Source organism: Eschrichtius robustus, chromosome 2 (genome assembly GCF_028021215.1).
Source record: "Eschrichtius robustus isolate mEscRob2 chromosome 2, mEscRob2.pri, whole genome shotgun sequence".
Classification (NCBI taxonomy): Eukaryota; Metazoa; Chordata; class Mammalia; order Artiodactyla; family Eschrichtiidae; genus Eschrichtius; species Eschrichtius robustus.
The window spans coordinates 16,251,092-16,275,435 of record NC_090825.1 but is presented as its reverse complement, the minus strand read 5'-3'; the positions used below and the strand labels follow the sequence as shown (position 1 = coordinate 16,275,435).

Here is a 24,344-nt window from a genome sequence, read left to right as displayed (position 1 = left end):
GAAAGTATGATGAAGTTTGTAATATCTCCATCACCACAATCACCTATCTTCTGAGATTTTCTTCATGTTAAAATGGAAGAAGTGTCTCTGTTACTTTCAGTGGAAATCCTTATATTTGTGCTCTGGAACCCAGTCTGTTCACCTTCTCATGAATTTTCTCTTTTTAGATATTCCCCCCCCCCCCTTTTTTTTTTTTTTTTTTTGGCTGCACCACATGGCATGGGGGATCTCAGTTCCCCGACCAGGGATCGAACCCCCACCCACGCGTTGGAAGTGTGGAATCTTAACCACTGGATTGCCAGGGAAGTCCCCTTTTTTTCCCTCCCTCTTTCAAAATTATTATTTTCTTCAGCAAAAACAGTGACTAATATTTCCCATATCAGAAAAACATTAATTTGTTGAACCCACTTCTCTGATGACATAAGGCACCATTTTTCTCATCTTTCCTTCAGGTACTGTTATCCGATAAAGTCTCAGGACTCATGGGCTTCCTATATTCACATTCAATATACTTTTGAATCCACTACAGTAAAACTTCCATCCTTTCATATTTTACTGCAACTACTCTTTTCAAGTTAACCAATGGTGTCCATCCTGTCAAATCCAATTCAGCCTTTACTAACCTCACTCAACTTAATAAAATTTACCTCAGCTGTCCACTTAGAACACTCCTTTCTTGACTTCTATGCCTCCTCTCCCTCCCAGTTTTCCTTCTCCCCTGGGCTGTTCCTCTCCTTTTGCTGGTACATTCTCCTATTCAGATGATGGACTGCTTTAGACTCAAAAGATTGGGTGCTGTACTGCTCAATCTTTCCCTTCCTTTTCTCTTACAATTCTCTCCCAGATGAGATTGTTCCCATTACTTTACATTTAGGCTGATCTATCTCAAATTTATATTTCCTGTTCATTCAGAAAGTACACTTGAACTCCACACCCATTTCTAATTTTCTTCTTTTTATTCCATATGTTTATTTAATTGACATCTAAGATATAACATGTCAAAATCATTGACTTCTCCCAAACTCTTTTTCTCCCAAAGGGAATCTTTCCCCTAACTTTTTATCCAGCTCCATGAATGGGCTTATTAATTACGTGCTAGATCAAATATACAGATACAACACAAAAATTGAGTCATTTGTAATTTCTTCTTTTTACCAATGCCACTACAACAAAAAGCTTTATAGGTTGTAGTCAGTATATAGCACTATTTTATACACTTCATTTTCTTCTAATTTTTCCATTTTTTTCCATGATGACATCATTTCTTTTCTGAATTGTTTTTAACATTCTACAATCCAAGATTCAAAGCAGCCACTGTCATTTTTCCAGAATGTAAATAGATCCATTATTTCCTTTGTTAAAAATGTTTTCCCATTGATTTTGTAAAAAATTTAAAACTCTTAACCATGTGCTATAGGACTTGCTCGTCCTTTGCCCTAGCCCTCCACTTCATTCATTCTGCCAGCTACATTGAAACACCTATCTGTTTTTAAACCAAGTCAAGCTCTTTCTTTAATTTGGATCTTTGCACTTTAGTTCCCTATATTCAAGTATTCTGCCCCTTGCACTTTTCACATAATAGTTCGTCTTTTTTTCTTCAGGTGTAGATGAACTATCACTTAAGCTAAGATTAATGATGAGGGAAGAAGTATTAGAGGTTTGAGGAGAAAAAAAAAAAACTCATTAAATTGTTTTAGGAATAGTTTGGAACATTTCTAGAACATATGATGATTGTTGACTGTATTATTTATTCACATTTATGTTAATTAACCATTGCTGAATAATGTAAAACCCCAAAACTCAGGGTATAGAAAAAAGTCATGTATAACCATGGTATATGTGTCTGTGAGTTAGCTGAGGATCAACTGAACTAGGCTGGCTTCTCTTTGCCAAGTCTGCTCATCTCCAGGGCATTCATTCCTACATTTGCTCATTTACTAGGTAGCTCTACTCTAGGATGGGAAGCTGACAATTCTGCCCTTGGGGCTCATCTTTCTTCTGGGAACCAGTGGACTAGCCCTGGAATGTGCTTCTTATGGTAGTGGCAGAGCATAAGAGGAAACATTTAAAGTCTCATGAAATCTAGACCCAAATGTGGAACAGAACACCATCACTTTCAACTCATTCTATTGTCAAAGTAAGCTGGAGGCCAAACCTAATAGAAGAGAGCCCTACAAAATTACGTGAACTAGTGAGGGAAGAAGATTTGTGGCTAAGGATGCAAACTACTTCCTGTTTATTTTCTCATTCTTTGACTAAACAAGGTGCTAGGTGATGGAGACACAACGGTCATTAATTAAAATGTTTTGTTTTTCATTTTGTATTTCTCTTCAAACCTCAGCCATGATGAAATTCCAAGATAAATTAATCTTTGACATCTGTTATCCTAAAAACATTGTACATATAGCAATGAGAAGTTTCATTAAAGGTTTAATTTTTTTCCCAATGTACTCTGGTCTTCACAGAGGCAGTTTTCTTAATCCTTCCCTTATTAATTACTGTGTTTTTGCTATCTACTACCTACTATTCTATTCATGGAGTTTAGTGTTTTGTTTTTTAACTTTTTGAATTAGTAATTGAATTAAACCTTAATTAAAGACTGACAGAAAAATAATTGATATCATTTCTATGCAAATATAAAACAGGTGGGCAAATCTTAAGGGCCAAATATGGGAAGTAAAAATACACATTTCAATATTTGAGTATATTAGATTTAATACCTCCCTAGGTTCAGTTTTCTTTTCTTCATTATAGCATCAGGTAAAAGAGTAACCAATTTTTTTTTTTTTTTCTCTAGATACTTTATCGACTACAATGCTGAAGATGACAGGTTTTTCAACATTGATGCCAACACTGGAACCATTAAGACTACCAAGGTTCTTGATAGAGAAGAAACTCCATGGTACAACATCACAGTTGCTGCTTCAGAAAATGGTAAATTTCTTTACATTATGTACCATAGGAAAGATGTCACTTATACATGAAGATTTATGCTGAGACTTTCTCTGGAGCAGGGCTTTCATGATTTCTATTTTTTATGCCATGATCTAGCAGAGTACATAGCATGAAGTAGATACAATTACTCATTGTCAGATGCAGTGAATAAAGCTTATACCTTTTTCTTTACTTTAATCCCCACATAGTGGTGGAAAATTGGCATCACAGAACACTTAGTCTGCATCACTGAGTCAAAATATTTGGTTATCTTCTTAATTGTGAGACTTGCTTTGTCATGTGCTTATGCCTTACTTAAGTAGAAGAAGAATACTTCATATACAGTGGAGCAGTTTAGGAAAATAAAGAGAAGAAATGAAAATCTAACATTTTGCTTGAATAATTTTATCAATATAACAACCTTCCTCAAGCTTCAGTTAACACTTAGAAATTTTATAGCAAAAGAATAGCTCTTGGAATTTCAACAAGCAGGTCTAAGTTCTTTTCAAGAGACATACATGATATACAACTGAGGAAGGCCATTGTTCCATCCTCATCCAGAACATTGCATTTTGCTAAACACCTAAGTTTTTTTAAAAAAGCATAAATATCAACAATTATCTCTGAGTTCAAAAAGATGTACATAACTGTCTTCAAATGAAATTAGAATAAAACTTTAGGAAAATGGACTACTGTCAAGAAAATGAAGTCTTTCTTTAAATGTTGAGAAATAAATGAAAGGTACAAATTGCCCCAAGTTTAGTATTATATATACTATACTAAATTTTAGTATAGTATACCCAGCTTACATATACATTTTAAAAGATTCCAACATGCTCATGAGTGAACTATAAATATGAAAATTTAGGAATACTTCATGTTAGAAAATAAAGCTATGTAAAATGAAATTATGCTCTCTCTTTCTTTTGCCCTCAGAAAGTATAAGAAATTTTTAAAATATTAAAACTTCATTTAGAAATAATTTACATACCATACCATTCACCTTTCTAAGGTGTATAGTTTAATGAGTTTTAGTAAATTCAGAGCTGTGCATCAATCACCACAATCGATTTTAGAATATGTTCATTACTTCAAAAAGAAATCCTGTCCCCCTTAGTCATCACCCTCTACACCCCCTTCCCCATGCCTCAACCCAAGAAGCGACTAATCTAGTTTTTGTTTCTGTAGATGTCTTAGTCTGTTTAGGCTGCTGTAACAAAATATCATAAACTGAGTGCTTTAAACAGCAAACATTTTTTTCTCACAGTTCTGGAGGCTGGAAATCCGAGATCAAGGGGCCAACAGATTTGGTGTCTGGTGAGAACCCACTTCCTGGTTCATAGATGGCTGTCTCCTAGTGGTGTACTCACATGGTAGCAAGGGCAAGGAATCTCTCCGGAGTCTCTTTTATAAGGGTGCTAATCTCACTCATGAGTGGTCCACTCTGAATTTTGGGGAGACATAAACATTCAGTCTATAACAATAGATTTGCCTTTTATTGGTATTTCATATAAAATAATCAATAACACATGGTCCTTTGTGACTGGCTTATTTCACTTAGCATGATATTTTCAAAGTTCATTTACATTGTAGCATGTATCAGTATTTCCTTCTTTCTTATTGCTAAAAAAGGTTCCATTATATGGATATACTACATTTTATTTATCCATTCATCACTTGATAGATGTTTGGGTTGCTTCCACTTTTTGCCTCATTTGAAGAATTCTGTTAAGAGCATTAATATGAATGTTTCTGTGTGGATGAGTTTTCATTTCTTTGGGGTATATACCTAGGAGTGGGATTGCGGGGTCATAAAGAAACTATATTTAAAATTTTGATGAACGGCCAGACTGTTTTCCAAAGTGGCTAAATTTTACATTCACAACAACTCGATATGGGGGTTCCGATTACTCTATATTATTACCAGTATTTATTATTACATACTGACTATAACCTTTCTAGTGGATGTGGGCTGATAGCTCATTGTGGTTTATGCTCTTTTATAATGTCCTTTATCACAAATCAGTAATTAAACTACTCCAGTCTTTTCTATTCCACCTGAATTTTTCATGTTTTGCATCAGAAAAATCAACTCAAGTGGTTTCCATTTAGATATTTTTTCAGCACAGTATTTCCCTTTGAAAATAAGCATTTTCAAAGGGAAATACTGTGCTGAAAAATTACTTTTAAATGAGTGTTATAAAGAATACATGAGTGGGTTCATTTGTTATCATCCTGGTTAATTTTCATTTTCAAAATAACCAGACTAGGTCTAGATTTGCATGGTCTTAGTCACCCAAGGACAATAAAATAACTGTCAAATGATAAAGGCTCATTTAAAATTAGTTTTACAATAAAAGAATAAATGGATTGATATACTGAAGTAGATGTGATGGAGACATTGAAAAGTTTCCAAAAATATTGTGTAGTTCTTCTTGAGAACGGGTTCCATGTACAGAAGAAGGAAGGGAAGAATCCCTGGAGAGAATGATATTTGCTTGTCAGGAACAATAGGGACTTATTTTAAAATAACATCAAGTTCAACTCCAGAGGTATTTTGATCGGAAGCCATACTTCAGGTCGCTTCTAAATCTCACCTCAGCCCAAATAATATTTGTATCAAGTAGAAGCTCATTTATAAATATACATGAGTTCAAGTATATCATGAAAATTGTATTATTTGTAATCATTATTAAAGGAAACATTCATTTTTACTGAAGTAACTTCTTAAATATGTACTTACTACGTTCTTTTTCTTTTCTTTCTTTCTTTCTTTTTTTTTTTTTTTTTTTTTTACTATCTGCTTTAATGCACCAGTATTTCATATGGGAAATGAGCTAATACACAACTACTAAGTAAAACAGTACAGTAAAGAGTAACATCCTGAATTTTATAGATGGTAATAAAGAAGCCTTAGAGACTCCTCAATGAGCACTTCTAAAATATAATTTAATCCTAATCATAAACAGGTATGCAGAAAGAATGAGCACTAGTTAAGATTTTATAGCCATATTGGGAGACTGTGTCTTGGAAAAGCTCACATTCACTTACTGATTGCTTGGCCTAAGTGCCTATTAAATAGAGTTGGGAGCCCTTCCGCGTACAATTGTTTGTAAGCATTTACTTTAACATGAGCCATGTCATCAAAGTATTTTCTATTTTGGATACTTTTTCAACAGGATCTTTTTAAAGGCTTTATTTTTTTAGTGCAGTTTTAGGTTCATAGCAAAATTGAGAGGAATGGACAGAGACTTCCCATATATTCTCTGCACCTGCACATGCTTAGCTTTCTCTGCTATTAACTGTTCCCCCACCAGAGTGATACATTTGTTACAATTGATGAACCTACATTGACACATCATAATCAACCAATGTTTATAGTTTAATTTAGGGTTAACTCCTTATTCTATGGCTTTGGATAAATGTATAATGGCATAAACCCATCAATATAATATCATACAGAGTAATTTGAATGCACTAAAAATCTTCTGTGCTCCACCTGTTCATGTCTCCCCATCCCTGCCCCTGGTAACCACTGATCTTTTTTATTGGCTCCATAGTTTTACCTTTTCCAGAATGTCGTGTAGTTGAAATCATACAGTATGTAGCCTTTCATGTTGGCTTCTTTCACTTAGTAATATGGATTGAAGGTTCCTCCATGTCTTTTTATGTCTTGATAGCTCATTTCTTTTTGTACTCAATAATATTCCATTGTCAGCGTGTACCAGAGGTTTATCCATTCATCGTCTGAAGATGAATTCATCTTGGTTGTTTCCAAGTTTTGGCAATGATGAAATAAAGCTGCTATAAACATCCACGTGTAGGTTTTTGTACGGCCAGACATTTTCAGCTCCTTTGGTAAATACAAAATGTGCAATCCTTGGATCATATGGTAAGAGTATGTTTAGTTTTATAAGAAATTGACAAAATGTCTTATGAAACAGCTGTGCCATTTTGAATAGCCACCAGATATGAATGAATAAGAGTTCCCATTGCTCCACATCCTAACCAGCATTTGGTATTGTCAGTCTTCCCTGGATTTGGGCCACTCATAGATACGTAGTAGTATCTTGCTTTAATTTGCATTTTCCTGATGACGTATATGTGAAGCATGTTTTCATATACTTATTTGCCATGTGTATATTTTCTTTGGTGAAGTATCTATTAAGGTCTTTGGCCCATTTTTTAATCAGGTTGTTTGTTTTCTTAACGTTTAATTTTGACTCCTTTGCATGTTTTGTGTAACTAATTTTTTAGATGTGTCTTTTGCAAATATTTTCTCCCAGTATGTGTCTTATCTTCTCATTCTATTGACATTGTCTTTCAAGAGCAGAAATGGGATTTTCTAAAACCTTAATGAAACAGTTTTGAGGTGACTTTTGTTCTATGGAATTAAAATTAGAAGTTAATGTTTTAAAATATTTGTTTAGCCTACCTAGGGGTTAAGAGAAGAGAAATTTTCCTTCTCTGGGCAGATGAAGCAATGCACCAGGATTTAAGAGAAAATAAGAGCAAAGCACCTCTCTGCAAAAGAAAACAGAAACAAAATATTGGTCCTTCCTTCAGGTGAACAGGCCTCCTGCTAGAGGACCAGGGTGAAAGCTGAGGGTGTCACAGCTGAAGTGGGCATCCTTTGAGCATTCAGGTGGGGCTCAGATGCAATGCAGCTGTTAATTACATGATGTTTGGCTCTGCCTTTTTTCATCTTGTTGTTCTAGGTTGAAGTGATTATTCAGCTTCCCAGTCATGCAGGAAAGGCAGGAAATGTGGGTCTGGTCTGTGATATCTTTTACTGCTGCAGCTAAACATAACTAGCAGCTATTTGCACTTGTATGGTGTGCTTTACAGCCATGTCATCCTAACAAAAATTTTTGTGAAATAGAGAAAACAGATATTTTCTTATTTTATAAGAGAAAGGAAAGTGAGACTCAACACAAAATATGAATCTAAATATTTTGGTTCCTAGATCTGTGCTTATTCTAATATGACCCTCTGTGGCAGCTGATGTCCATTGAACCCAAGTACTGGTCAGGTATTTTAACTGATTGAGGTTTATTCTATTATTTTAAAAATTCATTCTGAGATATAAGATTATTTTCACAATTTTAAAGAATACACTAATAATCAAATAAATTCAATATGTGTCTTTGGTCAGGGAAATAGAAAGTGGTGTCTTATTATCACATATCACAGTTCTGGTGGAAGGGTACTTTCTCAATAAATACCTGTGGAACATTTATGTTACAGGTAACAATGTAATCCATAATGGAGCTATTTGGTAATGTCTATTACTTTTCTATTAATGTGTAACAAATAATCATATGCTTTCTGTAGGCCGGAAGTCCAGGAGTGTTCAACTGAGTTCTCTGCTTTAAATCTGGAAAGACTGAAATCACGTATCAGCTGGGCTGGGCTCTTATCTGAAGGCTCCAGGGAAGAATCTGATTTCACGCTCATTTTCCTTGTGGCAGAATCCACTTTCTTGAGGATGTAGGTGTGAGGGCTCCATTCTTTTTCTGGTTGTTAGCTGAGGCAGTTCCCTCCTCTTAGAAGCTGCCTGCATTCCTTTACCTTCTTCAAACAAGCAACAGTGTGTCAGATCCTTCTTATGCTTGAATCTATTTAATTTTCTCTTCTGCTACCATCTGGAGAAAGTCTCTGCTTTCAGTGGTTTTCACCCATTTGGGTCAGGCCCACCCAAATAATCTTTGTGTTTTAAGGTCACCTGATTTGGGACTTTAATTACACCTGCAAAATTCCTTCACAACAGTACCCAGATTAGTGTTTAGTTGAATAACCAAGGGACAGAAATCATGTGCTGGTACCTTTAGAATTCTACCTACCATAACCCAAAAATATCTGTAAAATTTGGGTGTATTATTTTTTTATAGGATAATAAATATTCTTTCAAACTTATATGTCATCACTTACTTTTCCTTTTATATGACTCCTTAGTAAAATAATAGCACTAGTAGGCACTCAATAAGTAGTTCTTAATATATTTTTCAAGTGACTAGCTCTCATCTCCCTCAATTTCCATGTTAATGTCTCAGCTCAGGATAACGTATAGTTTTATTCTAAGTGCTTTTCAGAAACTGCCAATGTGTTCATCACTTCCCAATGGCTAAACCAATGAGTACTTTTCATTTCTTATCCCCCCTGATTTCTTTGTGATGTTTGACTATATTAATCATCCTCTTTCCTCTTGGAATGTTCTACTTCCTTGGCTACCATTCCAGTACTTTGGTATGGTAAACTTTATCATCTTGGTCCTAAAGTATACCTTAACTAACTCACTCAGAATATATTAATAAATGATACTTGCTAGGTAGTGTAGTATTTTAGGCACTAATGATATTGAGGGTATTATTTTGTCTTTGAGGAATTTCAGAGTCTAATGCAAAAGACAAGTTAAGCAAATAATTGCATTATGGATAATTACTGTGGTGATAAGTTTTCTTTTTTTTAATTCTTAAATTTAATTTAATTTTATTTTTTATACAGCAGGTTCTTATTAGTTATCCACTTTATACATATTAGTGTATACATGTCAATCCCAATCTCCCAATTCATCCCACCACCACGCCCCCACCCCCCGTGCCGCTTTCCCCCCTTGGTGTCCATATGTTTGTTCTCTACATCTGTGTCTCAATTTCTGCCCTGCAAACCGGTTCATCTGTACCATTATCTAGGTTCCACATATATGCGTTAATATACGATATTTGTTTTTCTCTTTCTGACTTACTTCGCTCTGTATGAGAGCTTCTAAATTCATCCACATCTCTGCAAATGACCCAATTTCATTACTTTTTATGACTGAGTAATATTCCATTGTATATATGTACCACATCTTCTTTATCCATTTGTCTATTGATGGGCATTTAGGTTGCTTCCATGACCTGGCTATTGTAAATAGTGCTGTAATGAACATTGGAGTACATGTGTCTTTTGGAATTATGGCTTTCTCAGGGTATATGCCCAGGAGTGGGATTGCTGGGTCATATGGTAATTCTATTTTTAGTTTTTTAAGGAACCTCCATACTGTTCTTCATAGTGGCTGTATCAATTTACACTCCCACCAACAGTGCAAGAGGGTTCTCTTTTCTCCACACCCTCTCCAGCATTTGTTGTTTGTAGATTTTCTGATGATGCCCATTCTAATTGGTGTGAGGTAATGCCTCACTGTAGTTTTGATTTGCATTTCTCTAATAATTAGTGACGTTGGGCAGCTTTTCATGTGCTTCTTGACCATCTGTATGTCTTCTTTGTAGAAATGTCTACTTATGTCTTTGGCCTATTTTTGGATTGGGTTGTTTGTTTTTTAATATTGAGCTGCATGAGCTGTTTATATATTTTGGAGATTAATCCTTTATCTGTTGATTCGTTTGCAGATATTTTCTCCCATTCTGAGGGCTGTCTTTTCATCTTGTTTGTAGTTTCTTTTGCTTTGCAAAAGCTTTTAAGTTTCATTAGGTCCCATTTGTTTATTTTTGGTTTTTTTTCCATTACTCTAGGAGGTGGATCAATAAAGATCTTGCTGTGATTTATGTCAAAGTGTGTTTTTCCTGTGTTTTCCTCTAGGAGTTTTATAGTGTCTGGTCTTACATTTAGGTCTCTAATCCATTTTGAGTTTATTTTTGCGTATGGTGTTAGGGAGTGTTCTAATTTCATTCCTTTACATGTAGCTGTCCAGTTTTCCCAACACCACTTACTGAAGAGACTGTCTTTTCTCCATTGTATATCCTTGCCTCCTTTGTCATAGATTAGTTGACCATAGGTGCGTGGGTTTATCTCTGGGCTTTCTATCCTGTTCCATTGATCTATATTTCTGTTTTTGTGCCAGTACCATATAGTCTTGATTACTGTAGCTTTGTATATAGCCTGAAGTCAGGGAGTCTGAATCCTCCAGCTCTGTTTTTTTCCCTCAAGACTGCTTTGGCTATTCAGGGTCTTTTGTGTCTCCATACAAATTTTAAGATTTTTTCTTCTAGTTCTGTAAAAAATGCCATTGGTAATTTGATAGGGATTGCATTGAATCTGTAGATTGCTTTGGGTAGTACAGTCATTTTCACAATATTGATTCTTCCAATCCAAGACCATGGTATATCTCTCCATCTGTTTGTATCATCTTTAATTTCTTTCATCAGTGTCTTAGAGTTTTCTGCATACAGGTCTTTTGTCTCCCTAGGTAGGTTTATTCCTAGGTATTTTATTCTTTTTGTTGTAATGGTAAATGGGAGTGTTTCCTTAATTTCTCTTTCAGATTTTTCATCATTAGTGTATAGGAATGCAAGAGATTTTGGTGCATTAATTTTGTATCCTGCAACTTTACCCAATTCATTGATTAGCTCTAGTAGTTTTCTGGGGGCATTTTTAGGATTCTCTATATATAGTATCATGTCATCTGCAAACAGTGACAGTTTTACTTCTTCTTTTCCAATTTGTATTCCTTTTATTTCTTATTCTTCTCTGATTGCCATGGCTAGGACTTCCAAAACTATGTTGAAAAATAGTGGTGAGAGTGGACATCCTTGTCTTGTTCCTGATCTTAGAGGAAATGCTTTCAGTTTTTCACCATTGAGAATGATGTTTGCTGTGGGTTTGTCATATATGGCCTTTATTATGTTGAGGTAGGTTCCCTCTATGCCCACTTTCTGGAGAGTTTTTATCATAAATGGGTGTTGAATTTTGTTGAAAGCTTTTTCTGCATCTATTGAGATGATCATATGGTTTTTATTATTCAATTTGTTAATATGGTGTATCACATTGGTTGATTTGCATATATTGAAGAATCCTTGCATCCCTGAGATAAATCCCACTTGATCGTGGTGTATGATCCTTTTAATGTGTTGTTGGATTCTGTTTGCTAGTATTTCGTTGAGGATTTTTGCATCTATATTCATCAGTGATATTGGTCTGTAATTTTCTTTTCTTGTAGTATCTTTGTCTGGTTTTGGTATCAGGGTGATGGTGGCCTCATAGAATGAGTTTGGGACTGTTCCTTCCTCTGCAATTTTTTAGAGGAGTTTGAGAAGAATGGGTGTTAGCTCTTCTCTAAATGTTTGATAGAATTCACCTGTGAAGCCATCTGGTCCTGGACTTTTGTTTGTTGGAAGATTTTTAATCACAGTTTCAATTTCATTACTTGTGATTGGTCTGTTCATATTTTCTATTTCTTCCTGGTTCAGTCTTGGAAGGTTCTGCATTTCTAAGAATTTGTCCATTTCTTCCAGGTTGTCCATTTTATTGGCATAGAGTTGCTTGTAGTAGCCTCAGGATGCTTTGTATTTCTGCAGTGTCTGTTGTAACTTCTCCTTTTTCATTTCTGATTTTATTGATATGAGTCCTCTCCCTCTTTTTCTTGATGAGTCTGGCTAATGGTTTATCAATTTTGTTTATCTTGTCAAAAAAACAGATTTTAGTTTTATTGATCTTTGCTATTGTTTTCTTTGTTCCTATTTCATTTATTTCTGCTCTGATATTTATGATTTGTTTCCTTCTGCTAACTTTGGGTTTTGTTTGTTCTTCCTCTAGTTCCTTTAGGTGTAAGGTTAGATTTTTTATTTGAGATTTTTCTTGTTTCTTGAGGTAGGCTTGTATTGCTATAAACTTCCCTGTTAGAACTGCTTTTGCTGCATCCCATAGGTTTTGGATCATCATGTTTTCATTTTCATTTGTCTCTAGGTATTTTTTGATTTCCTCTTTGCTTTCTTCAGTGATCTCTTGGTTATTTAGTAACGTATTGTTTAGCCTCCATGTGTTTGTCTTTTTTACGTTTTTTTCCCTGTAATTGATTTCTAATCTCATAGCTTTGTGGTCAGAAAAGATGCTTGATATGATTTCAATTTTCTTAAATTTACTGAGGCTTGATTTGTGACCCAAGATGTGATCTACCCCAGAGAATGTTCCATGCGCACTTAAGAAGAAAGTGTAATCTGCTGTATTTGGATAGAATGTCCTATAAATATCAATTAAATCTATCTGGTCTAGTGTGTCAATTAAAGCTTGTGTTTCCTTATTAATTTTCTGTCTGGATGATCTGTCCATTGGCGTAAGTGAGGTGTTATAGTCCCCCACTATTATTGTGTTACTGTTGATTTCCTCTTTTATAGCTGTTAGCAGTTGCCTTATGTATTGAGGTGCTCCTACGTTGGGTGCATATATATTTATAATTGTTATATCTTCTTCTTGGATTGATCCCTTGATCATTATGTAGTGTCCTTCCTTGTCTCTTGGAACATTCTTTATTTTAAAGTCTACTTTATCTGATATGAGTATTGCTACTCCAGCTTTCTTTTGATTTCCATTTGCATGGAATATCTTTTTCCATCCTCTCACTTTCAGTCTGTATGTGTCCCTAGGTCTGAAGCGGGTCTCTTGTAGACAGCATATATATAGGTCTTGTTTTTGTATCCATTCAGCAAACCTGTGTCTTTTGGTTGGAGCATTTAATCCATTCACGTTTAAGGTAATTATCGATATGTATGTTCCTATGACCATTTTCTTAATTGTTATGGGTTTGTTTTTGTAGGTCCTTTTCTCCCCTTGTGTTTCCCACTTAGAGAAGTTCCTTTAGCATTTGTTGTAGAGCTGGTTTGGTGGTGCTGAATTCTCTTAGCTTTTGCTTGTCTGTAAAGCTTTTGATTTTTCCATCGAATCTGAATGAGATCATTGACAGGTAGAGTAATCTTGGTTGTAGGTTCTTCCCTTTCATCACTTTAAGTATATCATGCCACTCCCTTCTGGCTTGTAGAGTTTCTGCTGAGAAATCAGCTGTTAACCTTATGGGAGTTCCCATGTGTGTTATTTGTCATTTTTCCCTTGCTGCTTTCAATAATTTTTCTTTGTCTTTAATTTTTGCCAATTTGATTACTATGTGTCTCGATGTGTTTTTCCTTGGGTTTATCCTTTATGGGACTCTCTGTGCTTCCTGGACTTGGGTGGCTATTTCCTTTCCCATGTTAGGGAAGTTTTCAACTATAATCTCTTCAAATATTTTCTCGGGTCATTTCTCTCTTTCTTCTCCTTCTGGGACCCCTATAATGCGAATGTTGTCGTGTTTAATGTTTTCCCAGAGGTCTCTTAGGCTGTCTTCATTTCTTTTCGTTCTTTTTTCTTTATTCTGTTCCACAGCAGTAAATCCCACCATTCTGTCTTCCAGGTCACTTATCCGTTCTTCTGGCTCAGTTATTCTGCTATTGATTCCTTCTAGTGTAGTTTTCATTTCAGTTATTGTATTGGTCATCTCTGTTTGTTTGTTCTTTAATTCTTCTAGGTCTTTGTTAATCATTTCTTGCATCTTCTCAATCTTTGCCTCCATTCTTATTCCGAGGTCCTGGATCATCTTCACTATCATTATTCTGAATTCTTTTTCTGGAAGGTTGCCTATCTCCACTTCATTTAGTTGTTTTTTCTGGGGTTTTGTCTTGTTCCTTCATCTGGTACATAGTCCTCTGCCTTTTTACTTTGTGTATCTTTCTTTGAATGTGGTTTTTGTTCCGCAGGCTGCAGGATTGTAGTTCTTCTTGCTTCTGCTGTCTGCCCTCTGGTGGATGAGGCTATCTAAGAGGCTTGTGGAAGTTTCCTGATGGGAGGGACTGGTGGTGGGTAGAGCTGGCTGTTGCTCTGGTGGGCAGAGCTCAGTAAAACTTTAATCCGCTTGTCTGCTGATGGGTGGGACTGGGTTCCCTCCCTGTTGATTGTTTGGCCTGAGGCGACCCAACACTGGAGCCTACCTGTCTGTTTGGTGGGGCTAATGGCGGACTCTGGGAAGGCTCACGCCAAGGAGTACGTCTCAGAATTTCTGCTGCCAGTGTCCTTTTCCTCATGGTGAGACACAGCCACACCCCACCTCTGCGGGAGACCGTCCAACACTAGCAGGTAGGTCTGGTTCAGTCTCCTATGGGGTCACTGCTCCTTCCCCTGGGCCCCAATGCGCACACTACTTTGTGTGTGCCCTCCAGGAGTGGAGTCTCTGTTTCCCCCAGTCCTGCTGAAGTCCTGTAATCAAATCCCTGTAGCCTTCAAAGTCTGATTCTCTAGGAATTCCTCCTCCCGTTGCCAGACCCCCAGGTTGGGAAGCCTGATGTGGGGCTCAGAACCATCACTCCAGTTGGTGGAGTTCTGTGGTATAAGCGTTCTCCAGTTTGTAAGTCACACACACAGCAGTTATGGGATTTGATTTTACTTGTGATTGTGCCCCTCCTACCATCTCATTGTGGCTTCTCCTTTGTCTTTGGATGTTGGATATCTTTTTTGGTGAGTTCCAGTGTCTTCCTGTCAATGATTGTTCAGCAGTTAGTTGTGATTGCAATGCTCTCGCAAGAGGGAGTTGTGGTGATAAATTTTTAAGGGACTAGAGAAACATGAAAACATGGTGACTTAATCTCTGTAAGAGGACCAGTGAAGATTTCATAGAGTGGATAATTCATGGATTCAGCCTTGAGATGAATAAAGATTAGCCTGCATTCTGCTGTCAGCTGTACCTGTTTTATTCAGGGTGCTACAGAGAAACAGAACCAATAGGATTCAGAATCAATATGGTGATTCATTTTGAGGAATTGGCTTATGTTGGCTCCTGCAGTTATGGAGACTGGTAAGTCTAAAATCCTCAGATCCCATGTCCTAGGGTACATCTTAAGGCCAGAACCAGGGAGAGCCAATGCCTCGAAGGCCATCAGGCAAGAGAATTCTCTCTTATTTGAAGGAGGATCAGCCTTTGGTTCTGTTCAGGTCTTCAGCTGACTGCATAAAGCCCACTCACATAATGGAGAACAATCTGCTTTACTCAGTCTCCCAATTTAAATGTTAATCTTATCTAGAGACAGCCTCACAAAAACACACAGAATAATGTTTGACCAAATATCTGGGACCCCCATGAATTAGAAACTGGTTGTGGCCCAGTGTCCTGGGTTTGATCAGGCCCTATCGGTGATTCTCATTCATTCTAAAGTTTGAAAAAACACTGACCTATGTGATTCTAATGTAAATTAAGTTTAAGAAACATTGTTTTTAATAACAATTTGATTTATGTCATAGTTCCATGTAGTGCTACTCTCATGGGCATGCACACATGTGCATGCACACACACACACACAGTCACTCACACACATACACATGTCCTGTTTTTGCCTGAGAAATAAACTTCATATACGACATATGTGGTTTTTCTTGATAATATTTGGCCCTCTGTTCTCAGCTTAATCCTCTGAAAAATGTATATCACGCTTTTAGTCACAGACCTTCAAACAGGCCACGTTCTTTCAATAATTTTATAATCCTTTCATCTCTCAAAGCCCTCTTCTCATTTTCTTCTGCTTTACAAACAGCTATTTTCTTTCAAGAACTATTTCAAATGTCACAACATCTGTGAAATTTTTCTCAACTTCTCAGGCAAACTTTACAGCTCCTTCCCTTCTGTACTCTATGTGTGCCTTAGAATAACGTTCATCACTTACTAGTCTTGAATATAGCACTTATCACATTTTATTGTGGTATTTTTCACCTTACTACATTGTGAACATCTCAAATCTAAGAATCAGGTCTATTTTGTCTTTGTTTATCAGAGTATTCCCAAATTCTTAGTAAATTTCCTGACATATAGAACTGGGTTAATAAAATTTTGTTGAATTCATGAATATTCTTTGCCCTCATTTCTCCACCCAGCTTAATTACCCAACAACTTCATCATTCACTACACATTGCAATGATCACTGTATATTTCCCATTTTACCTAAAATATTCGATTTCTCCTTGTTCCATGCACTGAATGTGAGAATGTATTCTATCTGATCAATACACCAAAATGGGACTCTCTTTCATTAATTGCTTGCATGACGGTTGTACTTCCAAAGGAGTCAAAGTCGAAGAGATGCTTGTTTATTCATACTTCTAATGAGTCCAAAAGGTTCTGCTGTCTCCAGAGTTCACAGTTTAAGCAACAATAACAACAACTGCATGTTTGTGCATTGATATGAAGATTTGCCTCAGCTCCCTGTTTCATTTTTTCTCTCAGATTATATGCATAATTCAAGTCCAGAAACCAATGTGTACATGTTCTTTATTCACTGAATCTTTCTCATTTTTCCCCTTCAATTCTCATGCAAACATATTCAAAGATTAGCATCCACAAATTTCAAATTTAGTCCAATTGTTAACTGCAGGCAATGGAAATTAAATTTAGATTTTATGAACTCATTCCTTGTTGTCTTTTAATCTGAAATTAATTTTTGTTAGCAGCTGCAGCTAGCAATATAAAACCCTGTTACTGAAGAGTGGGTGGTTTTAAGTCCCTTTGGCTTCTACACATTCTATTGTTATTGTCAGTGTGCTTATTTTGATATATAAAATTTGTCTTCCACAATGTGTTCATATTAGCAATTTCCCTCGCACACAAAGGTTCCTAATGGGTCCTTTTTCCTTAGCACACAAAGGGAATAACACACAAAGAAGCTGGCATTGCTTTAACCAATGATCAAAAGTAATACAATAAAATACTTTTCTGAAATTTTTATTTATACATGCGTGGGTCAGTGTATTAGTTACCTATAGCCATATGACAGATTACTCCAAAATATCAAAAAATAATTCAATTTGGTCTAAGATTTAAAATAAACTTATTGGTTCATTTACCTGCAAATTTCTTAGGTGAATCGGGCTTCAGGCTTACTTTGATCAGGTATCTATCTCCACTTCTCTGTGATTTTTCCATTTCTGCATTTCTTTTTATCTCATATTTTGCTTTAATGTTGCTATATTATAGTAACAAGCAACTAGTACTACGTTAACTTTTAGTATATTAACAGGATGAATGCCAACTGAAGGTGGGATACACTCAACCTCATTCACACCCAGAGTGAGATAAATTGTCACTTTGGACAACCATTAAAAACATTGCTCCAATTAAGTCATTTATGAACTAACCTCCATTCACTGTCTTTAACAATAATATTTAATACACAAAATGTGCCCATAATTTAATTACTTAGTGTAGCAAAATGTATGGGATTGTCCACATTGGCTCAGGACCTTCGTGGTTCATATTTTTATCTTCACTTGCAGTCAATTCCATTCAAAACTCTTGGATTCTACACACAAGGAGGAGTTTGATCAGACAATTATAATATCTAATACTTTCCATTTTTGTCATTGTTTACCCAATATGTCAATACATTGAGGGATTACTAATTGCACTATCCCAATCTCAGTATCAAATTCTAAAAGAATTAGAACACATTTGTTTATTCAAAAGAAACTCAAGTAACTCAAGCAATTACATACAGTCCTGCTAAATATGTATTTTATCGTTTTCCTCTCTCTACAATTCTTCAATACTTTTTCAAATTTCCTTACATACATCAGATAATCTTGCTTCTCTAGTGACATAAAATAAGACCAGTCAGAAAAGAGTGTCCACATTTTCCTTCTATCATATCTACCAACCTAACTAGTACTGTGGGCAATAATCCCCATAAATCTGGCTTCTGTAAAGTTACTGTGAATGAACTCTTCACGCCATGCTTATGGCCATCCTGCTATGTGTGCCCTGAATCCTGTCCTTCCTTGCTCACTCTGAGACATTGCACCATTAATAATTTCTCCTCTTTCCTGTATTTTTTTTTTTTTTCCTTATCTGGTACATAATTCCCCTGTCCTCAAAAACAGGCTTTATTTTCTATCTGAAAATAAAATCAACTCAAGCAAACAAAACCCAAAAACCTTCCTTGATGCACTGTTTCTCTCCAGATACACCTCTACTATTTCATTCCCTTGACTGAAAAACTCCTTGAAAGAATTGCCTGTATTCACAGTCTGCCTTTTCTCTTCTCTCAGGCTCTTTCAACCTCACTCTAAAGAATCTTATCTTTATTACTTCACCAAAATCACTCTTGTCCTTCATACTGCAAAATCCAAGGTATAGTTCTCATGCCTCCGTTTGCTCAAAGAATTTGCAAATCTGACACAATTGACACAAGAAATAAGTTCTTTCTTTAGCTAAAGGAAACAACATTCTTATTCCTTCACCGATTCTTCTTTCTCAGCGTGCTGCTTAGTTCCTCCCAATCTCTTCATTCATTGAATTGTGGCGCCTCCCGATTTTCAGTCCTCAGACTTTTCTTGAGTTATTGCCCAAGTAATCTCATTCAATCTAATGGACTTTTGTTAACATCTACATAGAGATAACTCTTGAATTTAAATCTGTGGCAGCTTGGTCACCTTTTCCCTGAATATCATATTAGCCACTCTGATGTCTTTTCTCCGAGGTCTCAAACTCAACATGATCCAAGTAAAACTTTTCCTCAAAATCCAATTTCTCTGTAAATTTGCTCCTCCAGAGACCTTATCCATCTCAACGATGGTCATAGTCTTCAGATCGCTATGTAAATCACCCAGGGTCACATTCGACTCTTCTCTTTCTGTCATGCTGCACTTCTAGTTCATCAGACACTTCTGTCAGATATACTTTAAAAAATATCCATGAGGCAACAACTTCTTCCTATTTCCATCACTCCCACCCCTGTCTAAACAACCATCACTCCCACTGGATTATTGCAATAGCTTTCTAAATAGTCTAAATAGTCTTTAACCCTTGCCTCCTTTAATCTGCCGTAATGCTCCTTTTAAATCATAAGTAATACCACGTAGTTATTTTTTTCAGTATGACAAAATACTCCCAAAGACATTAAGGCTGCAAAACATGACAGTCATATAGGGTGAACCAAGATACACACACACACACACACACACACACACACACATTCACACTCACATCCTGCCATCAAAGCGTAAAGATAAGGCATGTCTTCTGTTTTCAACTTAGTTCTGGGTAGAGGAAGTGAAAATGTGAAAATGTTACCTGTTAGAAACACTGAGTATGTGACACTTCTTACATGTCATTTCACATCACGTTGGCTTCAATGACTCTTTGACAAGTGTGAAACAGAAATGTTTTCAAACAACTAAAGTGGAGGAGGTTAACATTGTTACTTTGGAAGTTCTTAGAAAGAAAGAAAATTATCTCAGAAGGAAGGTTTAAGATTCAATAAGGAATGATGACAAAGCAAACGGTACACATGAGGACACTGACTCTGTAATAACATAAAATGTCAAATTTGACGCATTAACAAAACCTCAAGCATCATCATCATCACCATAAGTTATAGGCATAAACTTGCAAGACTTGATTGGAATTAAAGCATTTAAAAGTTCTTACAGGGCTTCCCTGGTGGCGCAGAGGTTAAGAATCTGCCTGCCAATGCAGGGGACACGGGTCTGAGCCCTCATCCAGGAAGATCCCACATGCCACGGAGCAACTAAGCCCATGTGCCACAACTACTGAGCCTGCGCTCTAGAGCCCGTGAGCCACAACTACTGAAGCCTCTGTGCCTAGAGCCCATGCTCCGCAACAAGAGAAGCCACCACAATGAGAAGCCCACACACTGCAATGAAGAGTAACCCCTGCTCGCCTCAAGTAGAGAAAGCCCGTGCACAGCAACAAAGACCCAACACAGCCAAAAATAAAATAAAATAAATCAATGAATAAATAAAATAAAAGTTCTTGTAATGTTCAGGAAGAAAGTGAAGATGCCAATTGTTTCTAGATTTTTCAGAGTTACACAAGCATGTTAACATTTCTAGATTTAAAAAATAAAAGAAATTTAGTATACAGCTGTAAAATTAGAACGGAAATTTAATAAGAATAAAACCTTAATCTACTGGAAAGTAATATTACAAAGAATTAAAAACAGAAAAATTAGGACAAATTTGAAGCACACAATAAAGTGGTAAAAATATATATTAATAACCAAAGTGGCATAAATGAGATAAACAAACAATGTTACCATACTGAAGTGAAATAAGAAAAAATAATCTTTATGCTGTTCCTAATAGGCACATGATAAGATATAAAGATATAGAAAGTTTTAAAATAATAGAATACAATAAAAAATAGACAATACTAACCAAAAGAAATCTGGCAGAACTGTTAGTATCAGACAAAATATGCTTTAAAACAAAAAGCTATCAGGATGATAAGAAAGTCACCCAGTGATGTAACCATTTGGAACTTGTATGCACCTAATTAAATGCATTCAAAATAAACAAAAAACATAATCATGGAGGAAAATGGTAACAGATGTCTCTCAGAAACATTTTATTAAGCAGACCAAAGAGTCAGTAATGATAAAAGTGTTTCAAAGAACAAAAGAAAAACACTTGAGTTTAACTACATATATATATGTATATATATTTTTCAGTAAACTTAAAGAATACATATTTTCAAACAAACACATAAAGCAACATATACTAACATTGATGACATATTAAATCATGTAGCAATTTTGAAAAATAAATGTGTTAATACAATTTGCATCCTTTGAAAACCATGCGAATTGCTAAAAGACAGTTATTGGCAGGCCAGTGGGGAGAATGGACAGCCACTGCAACAAACAGTTGAAGACAGAGGTACGTCATCTGACTCTGAAAATGAAAGTACACTGGGCTTCCCTGGTGGTGCAGTGGTTGAGGGTCTGCCTGCTAATGCAGGGGACACGGGTTCGAGCCCTGGTCTGGGAAGATCCCACATGCCGCGGAGCAACTGGGCCCATGAGCCACAACTGCTGAGCCTGCGCGTCTGGAGCCTGTGACCCGCAACGGGAGGGGCCGCGATAGTGAGAGGCCGGCGCACCGCGTTGAAGAGTGGCCCCCGCTCTCTGCAACTAGAGAAAGCCCTCGCACGAAACGAAGACCCAACACAGCTAAAAATAAATAAATAAATAAATAAATAAAGTAGCTATTAATTAAAAAAAAAAACAAAACAAAAAACAAGATTATTTGGCTTCACCCTCAGAGTCTCTGACTCTGTAGATCTGGGGTGGGGACAATACTTAAAAAAAAAAAAAAAAAATGAAAGTACACTTATTTAGCTACCTCACAACCATAAAAAATAAGCACTTCCAATTTGTGGAAGAAAAAAATTAAACCTTAAATGAAATGTAGGATAATATGACTATGACTTAGGAAAAGAGAAAGTTTTATAAAAGTACAAATTGTAAAACCCTTAAAGGAAGACACTGATAAACAAAACTATGAAAATTGTGCTTAGCTGGTAATTAGAACATAATTTGAAATAATGGAAGATATGTATATGTATGTGTATGTACACACATATCTCTATTAATATATGGATACATTAAAATAATTGGACCAACTATTTTTCAACTGGTGTTGTAAGATATATCAAATATTGATATATTGATATCTTAAGTATATAGTCAGTTTAAGTAATAAAATAAACACTAATTTAAGAGCCACCCACCTTGAAGAAATAAGCTTTACATGTGCCTCACTGTGACATTCCTCTCCATTCCACCCAGAGCTCATCAATATTGAATTTTGTATTATTTGTTCCTTTGTTTTCTTTATAGTTTTACCAAATACAGTTTGGCCATTTATCTATATTTATGTATATAACTACATCTTTATATTTATTGACTCATGGGCATTGTAAATATAAGTGGCCTAATATTATATGCAGTTTCTGTGAATTTTCTTTTTTTTTGGTGCTGTGTTTTAAAGATTCATCCATGTAGAGAAGTACAGCAAAAATTTATTCATTTTCACTGTGATGAGAAAATAAATGTATTTTAACTAATGCATACAACTTCCAATGGCTTTGGGTTGTTTTCTATTTTTTATAGCTTCAGGTATTATTAATATTGCTGATATTACTTGTCTTATACATGGTTCTTATTGCATGTGAAAAACTTCTCTAGGTATATACCAAGAGTGTACATACTAAGAGCATATATTTCTAGAAGTATTCTCAAATGTTTTTCAAAAAGAGAATGTTTAACATATGTTTTTAATAAATATGTAACGATATTTCAATGATTGACTCTGAAATTAGTGTGTATGTTTAATATGTGAGTTAAAGATCTCAACTAATAGATTTCATTTTATGCAGAAAAATTCCACTCTAAAATGTTTGTATTCAGTTCCAAAATTACACTGACTGTCCTAAGTCTCACCTTTCTTGTTCCTTGAAATTGTAAGAATTTAAAGGTTATAGAAGAGATGTTTTAATATCTTGTATATGAATCTGGACACATTTTAGATATTTTTTATAAATGTAGACTGCTCTGGCTTTTTTATTGTTTTCATTATATATACTTCTCCACTTTTACTTCTATATTCATGAAGGGTATTGATTTATGTGTAATTAATTATCATTGTATTATCAATAAAGTCCTTACATTTTCTAGTAGGCAGTAATGCATAATACTTAAGAATACTAAATCTGAAGTAAGGGAGGCTCTAGTTAGATTCTGTTTCCGTTCATTATAAGTAGTTGGAACTTGGGGAAATTACTTAACAAAAATATTACATATTTTCTTATCTATAACAAAGGATTACAGTAAGGATTAAATGAAGTATCTTCACCCAGTATCTGGCACATGGTGTCATAATAAATGTCAGTTCTTATCATTATTATAAATATGACTGAACTATATGCTAAGTTAATATCAGTCATTACTTGGTACATCTTCATGGGGCTTAGGGACAAAATTACATTTTGGAAACTACTAAAAAGTAGCACACAGATCAAAAAGTTGGAAATACATTTTTATAAATTATTATATATAATGATAAAATATTCTAGCATCTATGTCAACATTTAGAAAATGATTTTACATTGGAGCCCTGTTAAAATACATTAATTAAACTCTCTTAGCTATGATTGATTTTGTGTAACACTTACTTAGTTGATGCCCACAATCAACTGTATGCCAGTAATTAGAATAGGATTCTGTCTAGGATGTATGAGCATTCTCTTCTCCTTAACTAAGGGTCTTTTTTTAAAAAAAGGATAATACTGACATTTACTAAAACGTACAGATCTCCTTACACTTCAGTGGATTTTCAAAGGCACACTTCCATGTAATCACATCCCTATCAAGATACAGGACATTTCTGTACCTTCAGAGTGGTTCTCCTTTACAGTCAATCCCCTTACCCTTCATTCCTCAGAGATAACAATATTGTGATTTATTCTGTGACATTCAATTTATAGAATTTCAAATAAATGGAATCAACAAGTGTATAAGATTTGGGGCATACAGTATATATACTTTGGGCTGCTTTTGAACAACATAATATTTTGAAATTAAACCATATTTCTTAGTAGCAGTAATTTATTTCTTGTTATTTATAAATAATATCCCTTTATGAATATAACATAATTTGTCTCTTTTTCTGTTGGTGAGCGGTCAATTTGTTTCCTGTTTGGGGCTATTATTTGTAAAGCTCCTATAAATATTTGTACCCCAGTATTTGTATGGCTATGTTTTCATTTTTCTGGATAAATACCTATGAGCTGAATGTTTCCATCACACAATATGTGCATGTTTAAA

General features: G+C 35.4%; 1 protein-coding gene across 1 annotated transcript in view; it reads left to right on the top strand.

Moving 5' to 3' along the window:
- The window catches only part of CDH18 (cadherin 18), a 318,315-nt gene that overhangs the window by 248,250 nt on the left and 45,721 nt on the right, over window positions 1-24,344 (top strand). The window contains exon 7 of the mRNA XM_068532070.1: window positions 2,798-2,934. Coding sequence (XP_068388171.1) covers window positions 2,798-2,934 — 137 coding nt within the window. The remainder of the gene's footprint in view (window positions 1-2,797; window positions 2,935-24,344) is intronic.